Genomic DNA, 15,412 nt, shown 5'->3' with positions numbered 1-15,412 from the left:
GGGCTAACTTTCATGGCTTGAATCCCACAAATGAGATAGTTTGGATAGGCTGGAGTGAGCTTCAGTGGCAACTCCAGTAGTTGGAAACTAAGGTCAGTACTAGGTAGATGACTAAGGTCTATGGCCCAGAAATAACAAAGAAAAAAAATACATTTTAATCATGAAATTAGGATTACAGGGCAGACTCGGGTCTTTATCTGCCATCATTTACTATGCTACTATGTTACATAAAACATAACATAAAACTCACTTCTATACTGCAAATACCGCTAAGTTCTATGCGGTTCACAAAAGATAAAGAATACAGGTGAATACTGCAACAAAGATCTATCTTCCAAAAGATTCTATAAAAAGATGCGTTTTTAAAGCCCGTCGAAACTGTTGGTAGGAGTTGGAAGATGTAAATGCTTAATTATGGTATATTAAGTCCTTACCCTTAGATTATTCGTATGCATGAACAGATTAGCGTAATTTACAGCCTATGTGCACTCTGCCCACATTCTTCCCTTGTATATGCCCAACAGGCAGTGGCGTAGTATGGGGGGGCGAGGGGGCAGTCCGCCCTGGGCACCAGCACCCCTCCTCCCCTTCACCCCTTCCTCCTCCTCCCCCTGCTGTGCGTGTATGCGCCTTCCCTTCCCTCGTACCTTTTTAACTTCGGCAGGAGCAGCCACCAATTTGCTGCCCGCATCGGCTTCGGCCCTCTCTCTGATGTCACTTCTGGGATATACACGTAGGAAGAGATGCCAGAGAGAGCACCAAAGCCAACATGGGCAGTAAGTTGGTGGCTGCTTGCACCGAAGTTCAAAAGGTATGAAGAAGGGACATGTGCATGTGGCAGAGGGGCATCACTGCCCCTAGCACTGCTCCCTCTCACTATGCCACTGCTTACAGGGTGTCCTAGTGCTCACTTTTCAGTATTTTAAAAGGTCACATATGCTAAAAAAAAATGACTATAGAATTATGCCCGTTAGGCAGATTTAAGGCTGTGAGAATGAGTTCATAAATATGGAGGGGGTGGGGGGGACAGGCAGAAGAAGAAGGACCTGGAGGATTTGGGGAAGGGTTGGGGTCAGTTGAAAGGACCAGAGAGCTATGGAGAGGGTAAGAGACAATGAAAGGGATGAGAGGATAGAAATGGAATAAAAGGGGGAATGGGAGGTAAAATATAGAGGACAGGAAGTTGAGAGGGCAAGAGTGCAGAAGCTAAGCCTGGTGATGGGATAAGAACAGAGGATGAAAATAGGTGATTAGAAAGTGGGTGAAAGTTAGTGACTAGGAAGCTGGGGAAGGAATGAGACAGAGATGGGGAATGGAAGGACTGCAGAGGTAAGCAGAGATCATTGCATAAAAGTGACCCAACTGCTCAGTTGCTTATTGGTAAATTTAGCTAAGTTTGGTATGTCTCTCTATCTCTTCTCTGCTCCCTACAATCCCCCCCCCCCCCATGAATCCTGAATTTCTTCCTCTCCTCTTCCTTTCTTATAGTCTTCTGCCTCTGTACTTTTTTCCATTGCCAGAAGTGGCAGGAATTGACAAGTTGCCTCTGATGGGCAACATTCAGGATCTTCCCTCTACTAAGCTCCTCCTCCTCTATGTAAAGTCCTGTTTCCCTATAGATGGGACTCAGCAGAGGGAAGGCTCTGATACCAGCTGGAGGTCCTCTGTCTTAATTGTTGCCACTGCCAATTATGGAAGAGGGAGAGAGAGGGAAGAAGGGAGAGGGAGAAATGCAAGGCTCACAGAGAGAGAGAGAGAGAGAGAGAGAGAGAGACCAGACTGGAGGAGGAAAAAGAGGGAGAGATGCCAAACGGCAGAGGCTGGGGGGAAATAGGGAAGAAATAGGAAAAGATGTTAGCCCTGAATGTGGGGAAGGCAGGAAGAAAGAGGGGAGACGCTGAACACAGGGACAGACAGGGACTTAGAGAAGAGATGCTAGATTGGGAGGGACCATAGAAACAGGGACACAGAGGGGTAATGCTGGAAAAATGACATGGGGGGGTGGGAGATCTGGACACAGCAACAGCACTATAGAAATAAGTAGTAGTAGCAGGACGAGGAATAGGGACATAGAGAAGTGATGCTTGACAGGGCAAAATAAGAACATTGAGAGGGTGGATACTGAACATGGGATGAGGACATGGAGAAGGACCCAGAAATTAAATGAATGGGATGGATAGGGATGCAATTAGGAAAATGGATGGTAGACAGAGAGAGAGAAGTGTCAAGTGGACAGGAGGCCCTGCGAAGAGTCAAAAATATAAAGAAAAGCAGAAAAAGACAGAGAACCTGAAAATAAAATACTTAGACAACAAAAGGTAGAAAAATATTTTAGTTTAAATGTATTAATTGGAATATGTCAGCTTTTGGAAATGCACATCTTTGATATCTCGCATTTCAGTTCCTATTTCTCTCTGTTTGCTGTATATGCAGAGACTGACCTTTTTGAAGTTTCCAGTTCATTTTTTTTTTTTTTTTCTTTCAGATCTCTATTACTGACCTGTGGTCCGTTGTTTCATATTTGCTGAAGGTCTCTCTGTGTTTTATGTGTGTGACCAAGGTGAGGTATTCTGCTAACATGTAGTTTCTGGGTGGAAATCTTGTAGCAGCCCCATTTGTTCTGTTTTCTAGCTGAATGGTGCCGTAGTGTGGGATTTCACTTATTTTTTTTATCCCTATATGTCAGGGGTAGGGAACTCCGGTCCTCAAGAGCCATATTCCAGTCATGTTTTCAGGATTTCCTCAATGAATATGTATTGAAAGCAGTGCATGCAAATAGATCTCATGCATATTCATTGGGGAAATCCTGAAAACCCAACTGGAATACGGCTCTCGAGGACCAGAGTTCCCTACCCTTGCTATATGTGGACCGAATACTCACTGTGAAAAGTTTCATGAGTATCCTACAGTACCTGCCTCTTCTGATATAAAGTTGGGTTGTGGAGACACTCTAAGCAAGAAAAGAAGATAAGTTTGGCTTTCTTTTCTTTTTTTTTTATTCTATATCTAAAGCATTTGAAAGATTGAATTTATTAAGCCTTGAGAGTTATATTAATGTGCTTTAGAATAATAGTATTTTATGGAGTTTTTCTGGATCGAGTATGTGTTCTCTCCTTCAGATTTTTATTTGAAGCTTGATTGTCCTCAGTTTTGATTCTATTTACTCTGAGTGACACTGAGATCCTTTTTTCCACTTTTTGATTCAGTGCTAAGTCTCCCTTCCGTCTGTCATATATTGAATGTATTACTATATACAGTATTGGGATATTTTTGACATTCAACTTGGATAAATTTTCTTTTTTTTCACTATTTACAATGCCACCATTTTGTGAATAAGGTTGCTGCTCTTTGTGTTCTGGGGAATAATGCCATTATGTTTGTGCATTATATTTTGCAGTGGAGGGATTGTGTGTTGGATTTACTGAGATGTGCAGCACAACAAAGAAAAATGGAGAGACCCAATGATCCACAGTGAAAACAATCCACCAATGAAAACAAAACCAAAAACTGTGGCTACAGATGTTCTGGAGATAATTTATTAAACACTGACATATAACACCATGAAAATTCAATTTAAAAAGTACAATGATAAAAAAATACTGTGATAAAAATCCAACCGGACCCTACACGGTCCGTGTTTCGGCGAACATGCCTTCCTCAGGGGTCCAATGGTTTGCAAGCTCACATATAAAGAATTGGACTGAAAACAGTCTATTGTCTTTAAACATGTGAGCAAAGAACACTGCAGACAAGCTGAAGTAGCAAAAAATGCTTGAATTTTCATGGTTTTATATGTCAGTGTTTAATAAATTATCTCCAGAACATCTGTATCCACAGTTTTGGATTTACTGAGATGACATCAAAATTATAATATAATTGTAATATGTCATAACATCAGACAGGGTTTTAGAACATTTTGCAGAATCTGATGCCTGTTGAGATAGTTGTATTTATAATTATAGCAGACTTGAGCCTGATCAGGCTTAAATTAAGAGGCACTGCCTTTTGAGAGATCTTTAAATATAGTTGAAGGATGTGTGTGTGTAGTTTAGTGTTGGTAAGGGCTTGAAATAATAGAGTTTAAAGCCCAGGTGTATGTCTTATTCAAGAGCAGATTCTCTAACACTCGTGTTAAAATCCGCCAGGCCGCTATCATTCTCTAAAAACTGTACATGCAAATGAGGTTTGCGGAGGGTTGCTAAATTTATATGGGATGAGTCACTGGTGATAGCGTTCGGCATATGGGCAGAATACACCCTGTAAATTAAAAAAAAGAAACCCCCAAATCAAAGATCGTCAGGAGAGATGCCCTCTCCCTCCCGTTACTGCCACTGGTGTCCACTGACAACCAACACCCAAGATCCCCGTTAGCAGGAGGGATGCCTGCTCCCTCCCTCTGCCATCACTAGGGTTCCTGAACAACCAAAACCCAAGATCCCTAGCAACAGGAGGGATGCCCACTCCTTCCCCCCACTGCTGCAGCCCTTGACAATCAACCCCCCCTGGCAGCAAGAGAGTTGCTTCCTCCCTCCTGCCACAGCCCAACCCAATAATCAAATACCGCCTCCCCCCCCCCACCACATTTGGGCAGCTGGAGGGATGCCAACTCCTTCCTGCCGCTGCTGCACCCCCCAACAATCAAACACCTCCACCCCCCCCCATTTCCCCCCCCGGTTGGGCCACAGGAGGGATGCCCATTCCCTCCTGCCACCACTGCTGGAGTTCCCTGACAACCAAAACCTGAGACCCCCGGCAGCAGGAGGGATGCCCACTCCCTCCTGCCGCCTCCATAGAAGCAATACAGGAATGAGGGAGAGCTGTGAAGGAGAGCAGATTTTTCAATCAATTCTTGAAAATGAACTGTGTAGTGGGGTGCAAGGAAACTGGCAGTGGGGAGTGGACCTGATGAACAAAGGTCGTTATGTAGATACACACTCCAGAGTCCAGACTGCTTTTATTTCTGGGCTGGTACTCAGGCTACTGGAGAAGCTCTATTCCTTTACTTTTTGACAATCTGATTTACTAAGCATTTTTTTTTTTTTTTTACACAGTACCTACAGAATGGGGAAGGAAGAGCCTTAGTAATACAGAACCTAAAGTCATGTATTACTCGTGAAAGAGCAGAAGACACAGGAACAGAGATCTAGACTGGATATACGGGTTGTGGCCAGCCACCGGTTAAATGAGGAAGTGGGACAGCAGCCAAGTTTATGAGCCTGTCTCTTTCTCTTTCCCTGCAGTCTCGCTTCCTGCCGCCCTGACAGAAACAGCAGCACAGAGTGGCAGGATAGACGGTAGGTGTGCCTTCCATGTCTTTCTTTTAGGATCTTATAAACTTGTTTTCATTTGTGTTCATTTAGAATGAATTTTACTTCCAGCAAAATGAATGGGTAAAGGCTGCAAATTTCAGAGGATCCGGATCCGTGTAGGACGCTTCACATTACTTCTCAAATGTCGGTGTCATAGTTTTGACTTCTAGAAACTGGAATCTAATGCATCTCTGGCTCTCACGCACAACACAGGTAGACCAAACCTCGAGAAACTAGGCTGTGCGTGTGACAAGTAAAAAAGAGAAATGGACATGCATTTTATCCTGAAATATACTAAGTACAAATGGGTCAATTTTTAAAACTGGTGATTGTGTTTTTCAAGCACTGGCCATTGCGCCTACAGTGAATAAATGTATAAGGGGCTCACTCTCACTGGCTTTCTTTAATAAGTGATACTTTTCAGCTACAGTATGTATGAGTAAGTGGTTGCATTTACATCAGCCTTTTTGCAGTCTGAAATAAAACCACTTAGCCCTATGGTTAGTGGCAGTAGAGCATATCGCCAGTCATTCTGTCCTCACTCCACCCTGATGCCTCTCAGCACTGTCTGGAGAGTGCCATTGAAAATCCACAGATATTTAGCACTGGCCACTATATATAGGGGGTAATTCTGAAAAGGTTGCTGAAATATAGGTGCTAAGATGCCAGAGTGGGAGTCACTAACCAGCAGTAAATTTCTTTTTATGTTGCTCGAGCAGGAAAACTGCAGCCACTTCAATGCCAGGCATACTAATACCACGTTTACGCTAATATTGAATAATGTACTCTAAGCCAGTGATTCCCAACCCTGTCCTGGAGGACCACCAGGCCAATCGGATTTTCAGGCTAGCCCTAATGAATATGCATGAGAGAGATTTGCATATGATGGAAGTGATAGGCATGCAAATTTGCTTCATGCATATTCATTAGGGCTAGCCTGAAAACCCAATTGGCCTGATGTTCCTCCAGGACAGGGTTGGGAACCACTGCTCTAAGCTACTAGATGCCTTTATAGAAAAGGATTCAGTTACACTTTCTCAGGGAATTCACTACTACTATTACTATTTCTATTGCGTTACCAGATGTATGCAGCACCGTACAGAGTCACAAAGAAGACAGTCCCTGCTTGAAAGAGCTTATAGTCTAAACCAGGGATCTCAAAGTCCCTCCTTGAGGGCCGCAATCCAGTCGGAAATCCTGAAAACCTGACTGGATTGCGGCCCTCAAGGAGGGATTTTGAGACCCCTGGAACAGACAAGATAGACAAACAAAGAAATGGAGATACCTAGTTATATTTCCTTACCCCTCTTTGTTGGAAATCAGTGTGCGTGGAATAAGCTATGATGTGGATAGATTTCCTGAACCCACACTCCTCTGGAAGAATGTGCCTACATAGAATAAAGGCCTGGGGGGAGGGAGGCATTTTGCAGACACGGTTGGTAGCTGTTTGCATAAAAGGAATTTTAAAAATTATTATGAAAATTTTCATTAAAGAATTGTTGGGTGGGGGGGAAAGGGTTATAATTTCTACTTTAATGGATTATATGTATAAGAATGTCAAGTGCTGTATATTTTTTTTAGTAATGTAATGTTTTAATATTAATCACTTGTTTGTCAGTTTTAAAATGAATAAAGAATTTAAAAAAAAAAATATTCTGCACAGGTTGCAGGCCTGCTGCTCACAGCATTTTGCAAACCACCCCAGTAATTAAGTTCCAAAGTGGTCAAGTAAACCAAAAAAAATTACTGTAAGCACTGGCGTAGTAAGAGGGTGGGCTGCCCCGGGCGCCATCTTGGTGAGGGTGCAGGCACCTGTTCTCTCTGCCCCCTCCCCCTCCTTCCCTGCATGCATGCTGTTTCCCTTCCCCATACTTCTGTAATGTTCCTGGTGCGAGCAGTAACCTCCAACCTGCTATTGCACCAGCGTTGGCTCTTCCTCTGATGTCACTTCTTGGGCCCGTGCCTAGGAAGTGATGTCAGAGGAACAGCCAGTGCTGGCATGACAGCAGGTTGGGAGTTGCTGCTCGCGCCAGGAACATTACAGAGGTACGGGGGGAAGGAAAGCGGTGTGCATATGGCAGGAGGGGGCAGGGAAGGAGCATGTGGATGGGGGGGCAGAGAAGAGGGCAGGGGAGAGAGGTGCCACCGCCCCGGGCGCCTCTCACTCTTGCTACGCCACTGTCGTTAAGGAAACTTAAAGTAATGATTGTAGCAGGTTTCTGGGTCGCGCCGCATCTGTGTAGAAAGAACTGACGTTTCAGCCGTCATGCCGTGGCTTTCTTCAGGGTATGCTGCAAGGTCTGCAGTGTGTCTTTAATTATAGTGGGATCACAGACCTGATTGAGAACAGGGCAGTCTGTGGGTTAAGAAATTTGATACACTGCAGACCTCGCAGCATATCCTGAAGAAAGCCACAGCATGACGGCTGAAACATCTGTTCTTTTTACACAGACATGGCGAGACCCAGAAACCTGCTACAATCATGACGCCAGCCATGGAAGCCTAAGAGAGCAAAACTTAAAGTACTTTACACTACAAATGCAGGCTTTTCTTGATTATGACAGGGATAGGTATGCAAATGATAACCCGCAATTGGAAAGATTGCGACCGCCTCAACTTTCTTTTTTGGTGGGCCAGTTTATGTTTAGGTTACAAATACGAAAAGATGAATGCAGATATGTTGGGGCATAGCAAATTATTTAAATTGGTTTGGGGCCCATTGACATACTTTGTTAATTCAACATAGTTGTCTTTGTTTCAATTTTTTGTTTATTTTACATATCCAGGATGGGGTGGGGGGGGGGGATATATTTCTGGTTCATTTCTTGATCAAATTGGTGGATAGGAGGGGAGGAATATTTATTATCTGCATTGTTATTGATGGAATATAAGTGCTTATTTTGTTATTAATGTATATATAATTTGTGACACTTTGTATTAGTTTGGAAAATTAATAAAGATTTTTTTTTAAAAAGTACTTTACACCATCATTGAGGAAATCGCACCTGAGAGACATATTTTTACTAATGTATCTTTCTTTCCCTAATGCCTGTATGTCAGGATCCCCCACCCCCACCCCAGTGTCCCCACCAACCCAGAGACATGGGGGGCGCCCGGCTCCTGGTCATTGCTGCACTTCTTTTCCACCATCTCCTCTGCTGTTCGGCCACCTCAATGCGCATCTGTGCCTTCAACATACAGCGCTTTGGGGAGACAAAGGCTGCTAAGAGCTCTGTAATGAGCACCTTGGTGAAGGTAAGAACATAAGAACATAAGTAGTGCCTCTGCCGGGTCAGACCAGAGGTCCATCCCGCCCAGCAGTCCGCCCCCGCGGCGGCCCAACAGGTCATGACCTGCCTTAATCACCAGAAGGGGCCCCCTTGCCCCCTAGGTTTCTCATCGAAGTCCTATCTTCCCATCAATGTCCTAACCCTCCGGCCTTGCACCTGCACGACCTGGTGAGCTGTCTATACTTATGCAACACCCCAGCACCTCCCTCAGTACCCCACGATCCCTGGGGTGGGGGGAGCTGAAAGAGAGAGGTCATACCTATGTTTGAAGTAACAGGAAGAGCCAGAAACCTCAAGGAAAACAGCAGAATCTTTGCATGGGACTTGTACTCATGAAAGTTTCATCTGCATAAGTCATGTCATTGGAGCCTGAGAACCATGTAAATGGGGGTATTATAACGAGGTGCTGTGTGTCATAACTTTGTTCATAGTAGGAATGCTATTGTGAAATGTCATTGTATATATCTACTTTTTAAGAGTGCTGCAGCTCTTCTTTCTTCTGCAATCTCTTTTGTACAGATCCTGCTGCGGTATGATATCTGTCTACTTCAGGAGATCCAAGACATCAAAGAAAAGACTATCCCCAGACTGGTGGAAGAGCTGAACAGGTATAAAGAGAGTCAGCAGCAGAAAGAAACTACACTCTACATATGCACAACTACACACATGCATGTTTTAACACACATTGTAACAGGTAGGACATGGTCATCAACCATAAAGAGAACATCACTCTTGTTTAAGTCCAGAGGAATCTATGAGTTTGATTGTTGTAGACTTTCCCAGGGTCCTTATTTCTTCCTGCTTTATCACTTGGGGAGAGTCAGAGCAGGATTCAAACTTTGCAATGGCAGTCCTTATCACACAGTGTTTAATCAATTATAATCAAGTCAAGGTCTGGGCACCTCCAAAGCCCCTTATTGCATGGCATAAGCAAAAAAATCCTGGGCAAAACAGTTTCTTGAAAATATTTAAATAAGATTATGCAAATTGAGCCCTCCTGGTAGATAATTCCAATTGTTTGCATTCCATCCAGCCCAGGGCTTTACTTCTCAACAGTTCAGGCCAATACAACCCCTGTTTGCGCCTCTTAGTAGCCCATAGTTATCTCTAAAGGGTTCTTTGAAAGAAAAAAGGTTTCACAGTCCAGTTTGTCCAGTCAAGCAAGGATCTCTGGTATCAATCTCTTATTCCCTATCCCTCTAATGCTTAAGGTTCACTGGCTTGTAGAACCATAAACCTGTGGCAGCTCTTCCCCATAGGATAGTTTACTTTCAGCTGTTCACTATCCTATACCCTAAAGACTGCCTCAACCACCAGTGGGAAAACCAGAGGATGTCTTTTAAATTCCCATACCTTAGTCTTCTAGTTCTGCCTCCAGATCAGTATAATCCATAAGCTCAGTATCTTGCTCCTGGGCTGTAGTTTACTCCTCAGCTTTTCCCAGTTCCATGAGAGTGGGCTCTTCCAACCTTCCCGAATTAGGCTGGAAATCTACCACTGATATCTGGGTAGGAAGTTAGGAACTATTATATATTGCTTGTGCACCCAGGGAGGATCTGCACCTACATAATCATCTCTTTACAAGTCCTACTTTGGATAGGCCTCCTAGGTAACTGTGACCTACTTTCCCTTCTAGTCCTGCTCCAGCCCAGGGTTTCGGTGTCTCTTGCTGTTCCTCTGGAAAAACTGTTCTTATACAGGAAAGGTTCCTCTAGCCCAGTGTTTTTCAACCTTTTTTGGGCAAAGGCACACTTGTTTCATGAAAAAAATCACGAGGCACACCACCATTAGAAAATGTTAAAAAATTTAACTCTGTGCCTATATTGACTATATATAAAGTAATTCTCTTGAATAGGAATCAAATAAACACAAAGAAAGTATTTTATAATTACTTTATTATGAAATATTAAGTAAACAGAATAGTGAAAAATTATAAAATACTTTATTCAGTGCGAAACCTGGGCCTGTTTGGCTGAACACAAAGCTGATATTCTGGCTGGAATCGAAGAAAGACACACACGTAGCTCTTCGTCAACAGCCGTTCCCTTCACCGCCCCATCACCGCCACTGCCATCCCATTCACCACCCCGTCATCGTCCCCGCTGCATCCATATAAGCCTTAGTACTGTAATATTTAGCTTATTCCTTTCTTATAAATCAAAGTTCCTGCTGCTGAACTAGAGAAAGAGATGTTCAGCTGGCAGGGCTTTGTTTATAAATTTTTATCAACACAACTAATATACTATTTTATCCTAAAGCAAAAAATAAATAAATAAATATAATTTTTTTTTCTACCTTTGTTGTCTGGTTTCTGCTTTCCACATCTTCTCATTCAATTCCTTCCATCCACTGTGTGTCTTCTCTCTACGTCTTCCATTTGCTGTTACTGTGCCTCTCCCTTCACCCCTCCCCCCCCCAATTGGTCTAGCACCCATCTTCTTCCCTCCGCTCCCCCATAGTCTGGCATCTGTCTTCTTCCCACTCTGTCTTCCACATTTCCCTTCGGGGTCTGTTCCTCTCCACCCTCCTTCAATGTCTGTCCTATTCCTTTCCACCACCACCCTTCCCTTCCTCCTTTACCATCTGTTCCTTTCTACTACCCTTCAGCTCCTCTCACGTGGCTTATCTATCTACCTTCCTCCCTCTTATTTTCATGGCACGTTACAATGTAATTTGTGCAAGCCACTGGAGCCTGCAAGCTCGGTCCCTGTCCCATCCCCACAAACCATCTCGCTTCTGTGCTCCTATTTTCTCCATTTCTAATATCTCCCCTATGTATCTGTCATTGCCCCCCCCTGTGTCCATATACCATCCCCATGGCATGTCCCCTTTATGTCTCTGTCCCTATGCTCCATGCACATAATTTCCCCTCTTTCTGTTACCTTCCTGTGTCCAGATTTCCCCTATTTTCCTCTTCCATACCAGTGTTTTCAACCCCATCTAGCTTTTTCCCTCTTTCTTCCCCCCCCCCTGCTTCTAGCATCTGGCTCACCTGCCTGTCCTTCCCTTTCTTTCCTGCTGTGGGTTTTTCTTTCCGTCTTCATCCCCTTGGCCCAGAATCCTTTTCCCTTTCACTCCCTCCTTCCAATTTGAGCCGGGAACACGAGCGATCACACGGTCCTCGCAGCCACCACTCGCCTGCCCAATCGATCCTACTGTTTAGCCAGCTCTCTCCCTTCGCCTCACCTTAGTTTGTAGGTTTTGTTTTTCGGCGACATGCACGCTTTCCCAAAGAGCCGCGCACGCGCGGCTGCTCAGTGTTCAATCTTCTGCTCTGCTGCAACTTCCTGTTTCCGGTTGCGTCAGAGCAGAAGATCGAAACTGAACAGCAGCGGGGACCGGGGGAGTCTCATGGGAGCGCGTGCGGGACCCGGCCTGAGGCCTAATCAGTGTCTGCACCGAACGGCACACCAGGCAACATCTCGCGGCACACTAGTGTGCCGCGGAACAGCGGTTGAAAAACACTACTCTAGCCAGGTTTAGGATTCTGGAGGTGGGCTCCTCCTGGATATGACAACACACACATACACACATGTGCACATATACATACATGATTTCATGGACACACAGTCCTGCTCTTCTAAGTAGCACTTGATCTGACAAATCCTTCTGCTCTTTTTTGCTGTCTGGGGCAGGTCTCACAAGTCTGAGCTGTTCCAGTACCTCAGCAGTGAACCACTGGGCAGAAGCAGCTATCTGGAAAAATATGTCTTTATTTACAGGTAAAACATGGGGTTTGGTCATCTAATGCATACTTCCTCACCTCCTTTTCCATTTGCTTCCATTGCTTTTCTGTATATCACACACCCAGTTCTCCCTTCTGTTGGTGATGATGCACCTTTAGACAGTAATAGGTAGGCTAAGATTGTAAATAACTGCATGCTGAAAGTTGATCATTATATTTGTTGAACCTAATCTATTTTGCCATTGGTTAAACCAGGGGTCCCCAAAGTCCCTCGAGGAATGGGCATCGACATGGCAGATGCGGTTCAACGTGGATAAGTGTAAAGTGATGCATGTCGATAACAAAAATCTCATGCACGAATACAGGATGTCCGGGGCGGTACTTGGAGAGACCTCCCAGGAAAGAGACTTGGGAGTTCTGATTGACAAGTCGATGAAGCTGTCCACACAATGTGCGGCGGCAGCAAAAAGGGCAAACAGAATGCTAGGAATGATAAAGAAGGGGATCATGAACAGATCAGAGAAGGTTATCATGCCGCTGTACCGGGCCATGGTACGCCCTCACCTGGAGTACAGCGTTCAGCACTGGTCGCCGTACCTGAAGAAGGACACGGTACTACTCGAAAGGGTCCAGAGAAGAGCGACTAAGATGGTTAAGGGGCTGGAGGAGCTGCCGTACAGCGAAAGATTAGAGAAACTGGGCCTCTTCTCTCTCGAACAGAGGAGATTGAGAGAGGACATGATCAAAACATTCAAGGTACTGAAGGGGATAGACTTAGTAGGGAGAACAAGAGGGCAATCTCTAAAGTTGAAAGGGGATAGATTCCGTACAAACGTAAGGAAGTTCTTCTTCACCCAGAGAGTGGTAGAAAGCTGGAACGCCCTTCCAGAGGCTGTTAAAGGGGAAAACACCCTCCAAGGATTCAAGACAAAGTTAGACAAGTTTCTGTTGAACAAGAACGTGCGCTGGTAGGGCTAGTCTCAGTTAGAGTGCTGGTCTTAGACCAGAGGGCTGCCGCGTGAGCGGACTGCTGGGCATGATGGACCACTGGTCTGACTCAGCAGTGGCAATTCTTATGTTCTTATGTTCAGGATTTCCCCAATGAATATGCATGAGATCTATGTGCATGCACTGCTTTCAATGCATATTCATTGGGGAAATCCTGAAAACCCTACTGGATTGGGCCCTCAAGAAGGGACTTTGGGGACCCCTGGGTTAAACTGTATTAAAGACTTCAATAAAAAAAATTTTTAAAACACACCAAGTACATGCACCAACAAGGCTGCACGTATCCATACATAATTAAGAACATAAGAACATAAGAAATGCCTCCGCTGGGTCAGACCCGAGGTCCATCGCGCCCAGCAGTCCGCTCACGCGGCGGCCCAACAGGTCCAGGACCTGTGCAGTAAATTTCTATCTATACCCCTCTATCCCCTTTCCCAGCAGGAATTTGTCCAAACCTTTCTTAAACCCCAGTACTGTACTCTGCCCTATAACTTCCTCTGGAATTGTATTCCAGGTGTCCACCACACGTTGTGTAAAGAAGAACTTCCTAGCATTAGTTTTGAATTTGCCTCCTTTCAACTTTTCCGAATGCCCTCTTGTTTTTTTATTTTCTGAAAGTTTGAAGAATCTGTCCCTCTCTACTCTCTCTATGCCCTTCATGATCTTGTAAGTCTCTATCATATCCCCTCTTAATCTTCTCTTTTCTAGGGAAAAGAGTCCCAGTTTTTCCAATCTCTCAGCATATGAAAGGTTTTCCATCCCCTTAATCAGTCGTGTTGCTCTCCTCTGAACTCTCTCGAGCAATGCCATATCCTTTTTAAGGTACGGTGACCAATACTGGACGCAGTACTCAAGATGTGGACGCACCATTGCCCGATACAGCGGCAGGATAACTTCTTTCGTTCTGGTTGTAATACCTTTCTTGATTATACCTAGCATTCTATTCGCTCTCTTAGCGGCAGCTGCGCACTGTGCTGTCGGCTTCATTGTCATGTCCACCATCACCCCTAAGTCCCTTTCTTGTGCACTCTCATTCAAAAACTTCCCTCCCATCACATAATTATACCTCGAGTTTTTGCTTCCCACATGCAATACTTTACACTTCCCAACATTGAATTTCATCTGCCATCTCTCTGCCCATTCCCCTAGTTTGTCCAAGTCTCTTTGCAATTCTTCGCAGTCCTCCTTTGTCCGAGCTCTACTAAATAGTTTGGTGTCGTCCGCAAATTTTATTATCTCACACTTCGTCCCTGTTTCTAGATCATTTATGAATATGTTAAAAAGCAGCGGCCCGAGCACCGAGCCCTGCGGAACACCACTCGTGACCTTTCTCCAGTCTGAGTAGTGGCCCTTCCCCCTACCCTCTGTTTCCTACCTTCTAACCAGTTTCTGATCCATCTATGCACGTCTCCGTCCACCCCATGGTTCTTCAGTTTCCGGAGTAGACGTTCATGAGGCACCTTGTCAAAGGCTTTCTGGAAATCTAGGTATATGATGTCTATGGGGTCTCCTCTGTCCATTTGTTTGTTAATTCCTTCGAAGAAGTGCAGTAAGTTAGTCAGGCACGATCTTCCCCTGCAGAAACCATGTTGGCTGGTTTTCAGAAGTTCGTTTCTTTCAAAATGTTTATCGATGTTTTCTTTTATCAGTGCTTCCGCCATTTTCCCCGGAACCGAGGTCAGACTCACCGGTCTGTAGTTTCCCGGGTCCCCTCTTGATCCCTTTTTAAAGATGGGCGTTACGTTGGCTATCTTCCAATCCTCCGGAATCACACCTGTTTTCAGAGATAGGTTGCAAATTTGCTGCAGTAGTTCTGCTATTTCCTCCTTTAGTTCCTTCAGAACCCTTGGATGGATTCCATCCGGACCCGGCGATTTGTCAGTTTTTAGTTTTTCTATCTGCCTGCGCACCTCATCAAGGCTCACTTCCATGGATGTTAACTTTTGTGCTTGATTTCCCTTGAAGATTTGTTCAGGTTCCGGTATGTTGGTTGTGTCTTCGTTTGTAAATACCGATGAAAAGAACATGTTAAGTCTTTCTGCGACCTCTTTCTCTTCCTTCACCGCTCCCTTCTGGTCTCCGTCGTCCAGTGGTCCCACCTCTTCCCTAGCCGGCTGTTT

General features: G+C 44.6%; 2 protein-coding genes across 10 annotated transcripts in view; one reads left to right on the top strand and one right to left on the bottom strand.

The window, feature by feature from the left end:
- LOC117349349 (mitochondrial carnitine/acylcarnitine carrier protein-like) overlaps positions 1–10,140 on the bottom strand; it is a 56,739-nt gene extending 46,599 nt beyond the window's left edge. Inside the window, exon 1 of one of the 3 annotated variants that reach the window (XM_033922705.1) lies at positions 9,953–10,140. The gene's annotated coding sequence lies outside the window, so the exon portion shown is untranslated. Of the gene's footprint in view, positions 1–8,858; positions 9,001–9,068; positions 9,325–9,952 lie in introns of those variants that run through there. The other 2 variants (XM_033922714.1, XM_033922723.1) reach the window with 2 other exon arrangements.
- Positions 1–15,412, top strand: part of DNASE1L1 (deoxyribonuclease 1 like 1) — a 95,422-nt gene that overhangs the window by 47,740 nt on the left and 32,270 nt on the right. For 3 of the 7 annotated variants that reach the window (XM_033922647.1, XM_033922638.1, XM_033922657.1), the window contains 6 exons: positions 2,486–2,560; positions 5,052–5,294; positions 5,379–5,522; positions 8,370–8,564; positions 9,119–9,207; positions 12,235–12,321. In XM_033922647.1, coding sequence (XP_033778538.1) covers positions 5,493–5,522; positions 8,370–8,564; positions 9,119–9,207; positions 12,235–12,321 — 401 coding nt within the window. In that variant the 5' untranslated portion in view covers positions 2,486–2,560; positions 5,052–5,294; positions 5,379–5,492. Of the gene's footprint in view, positions 1–2,485; positions 2,561–5,051; positions 5,295–5,378; positions 5,523–7,755; positions 7,880–8,369; positions 8,565–9,118; positions 9,208–12,234; positions 12,322–15,412 lie in introns of those variants that run through there. The other 4 variants (XM_033922667.1, XM_033922677.1, XM_033922693.1 and 1 more) reach the window with 4 other exon arrangements.

Source organism: Geotrypetes seraphini, chromosome 1 (genome assembly GCF_902459505.1).
Source record: "Geotrypetes seraphini chromosome 1, aGeoSer1.1, whole genome shotgun sequence".
In the NCBI taxonomy this organism is placed as follows: Eukaryota; Metazoa; Chordata; class Amphibia; order Gymnophiona; family Dermophiidae; genus Geotrypetes; species Geotrypetes seraphini.
The sequence above is the reverse complement of the archived record's forward strand: the minus strand, read 5'-3'. Positions and strand labels throughout refer to the sequence as shown.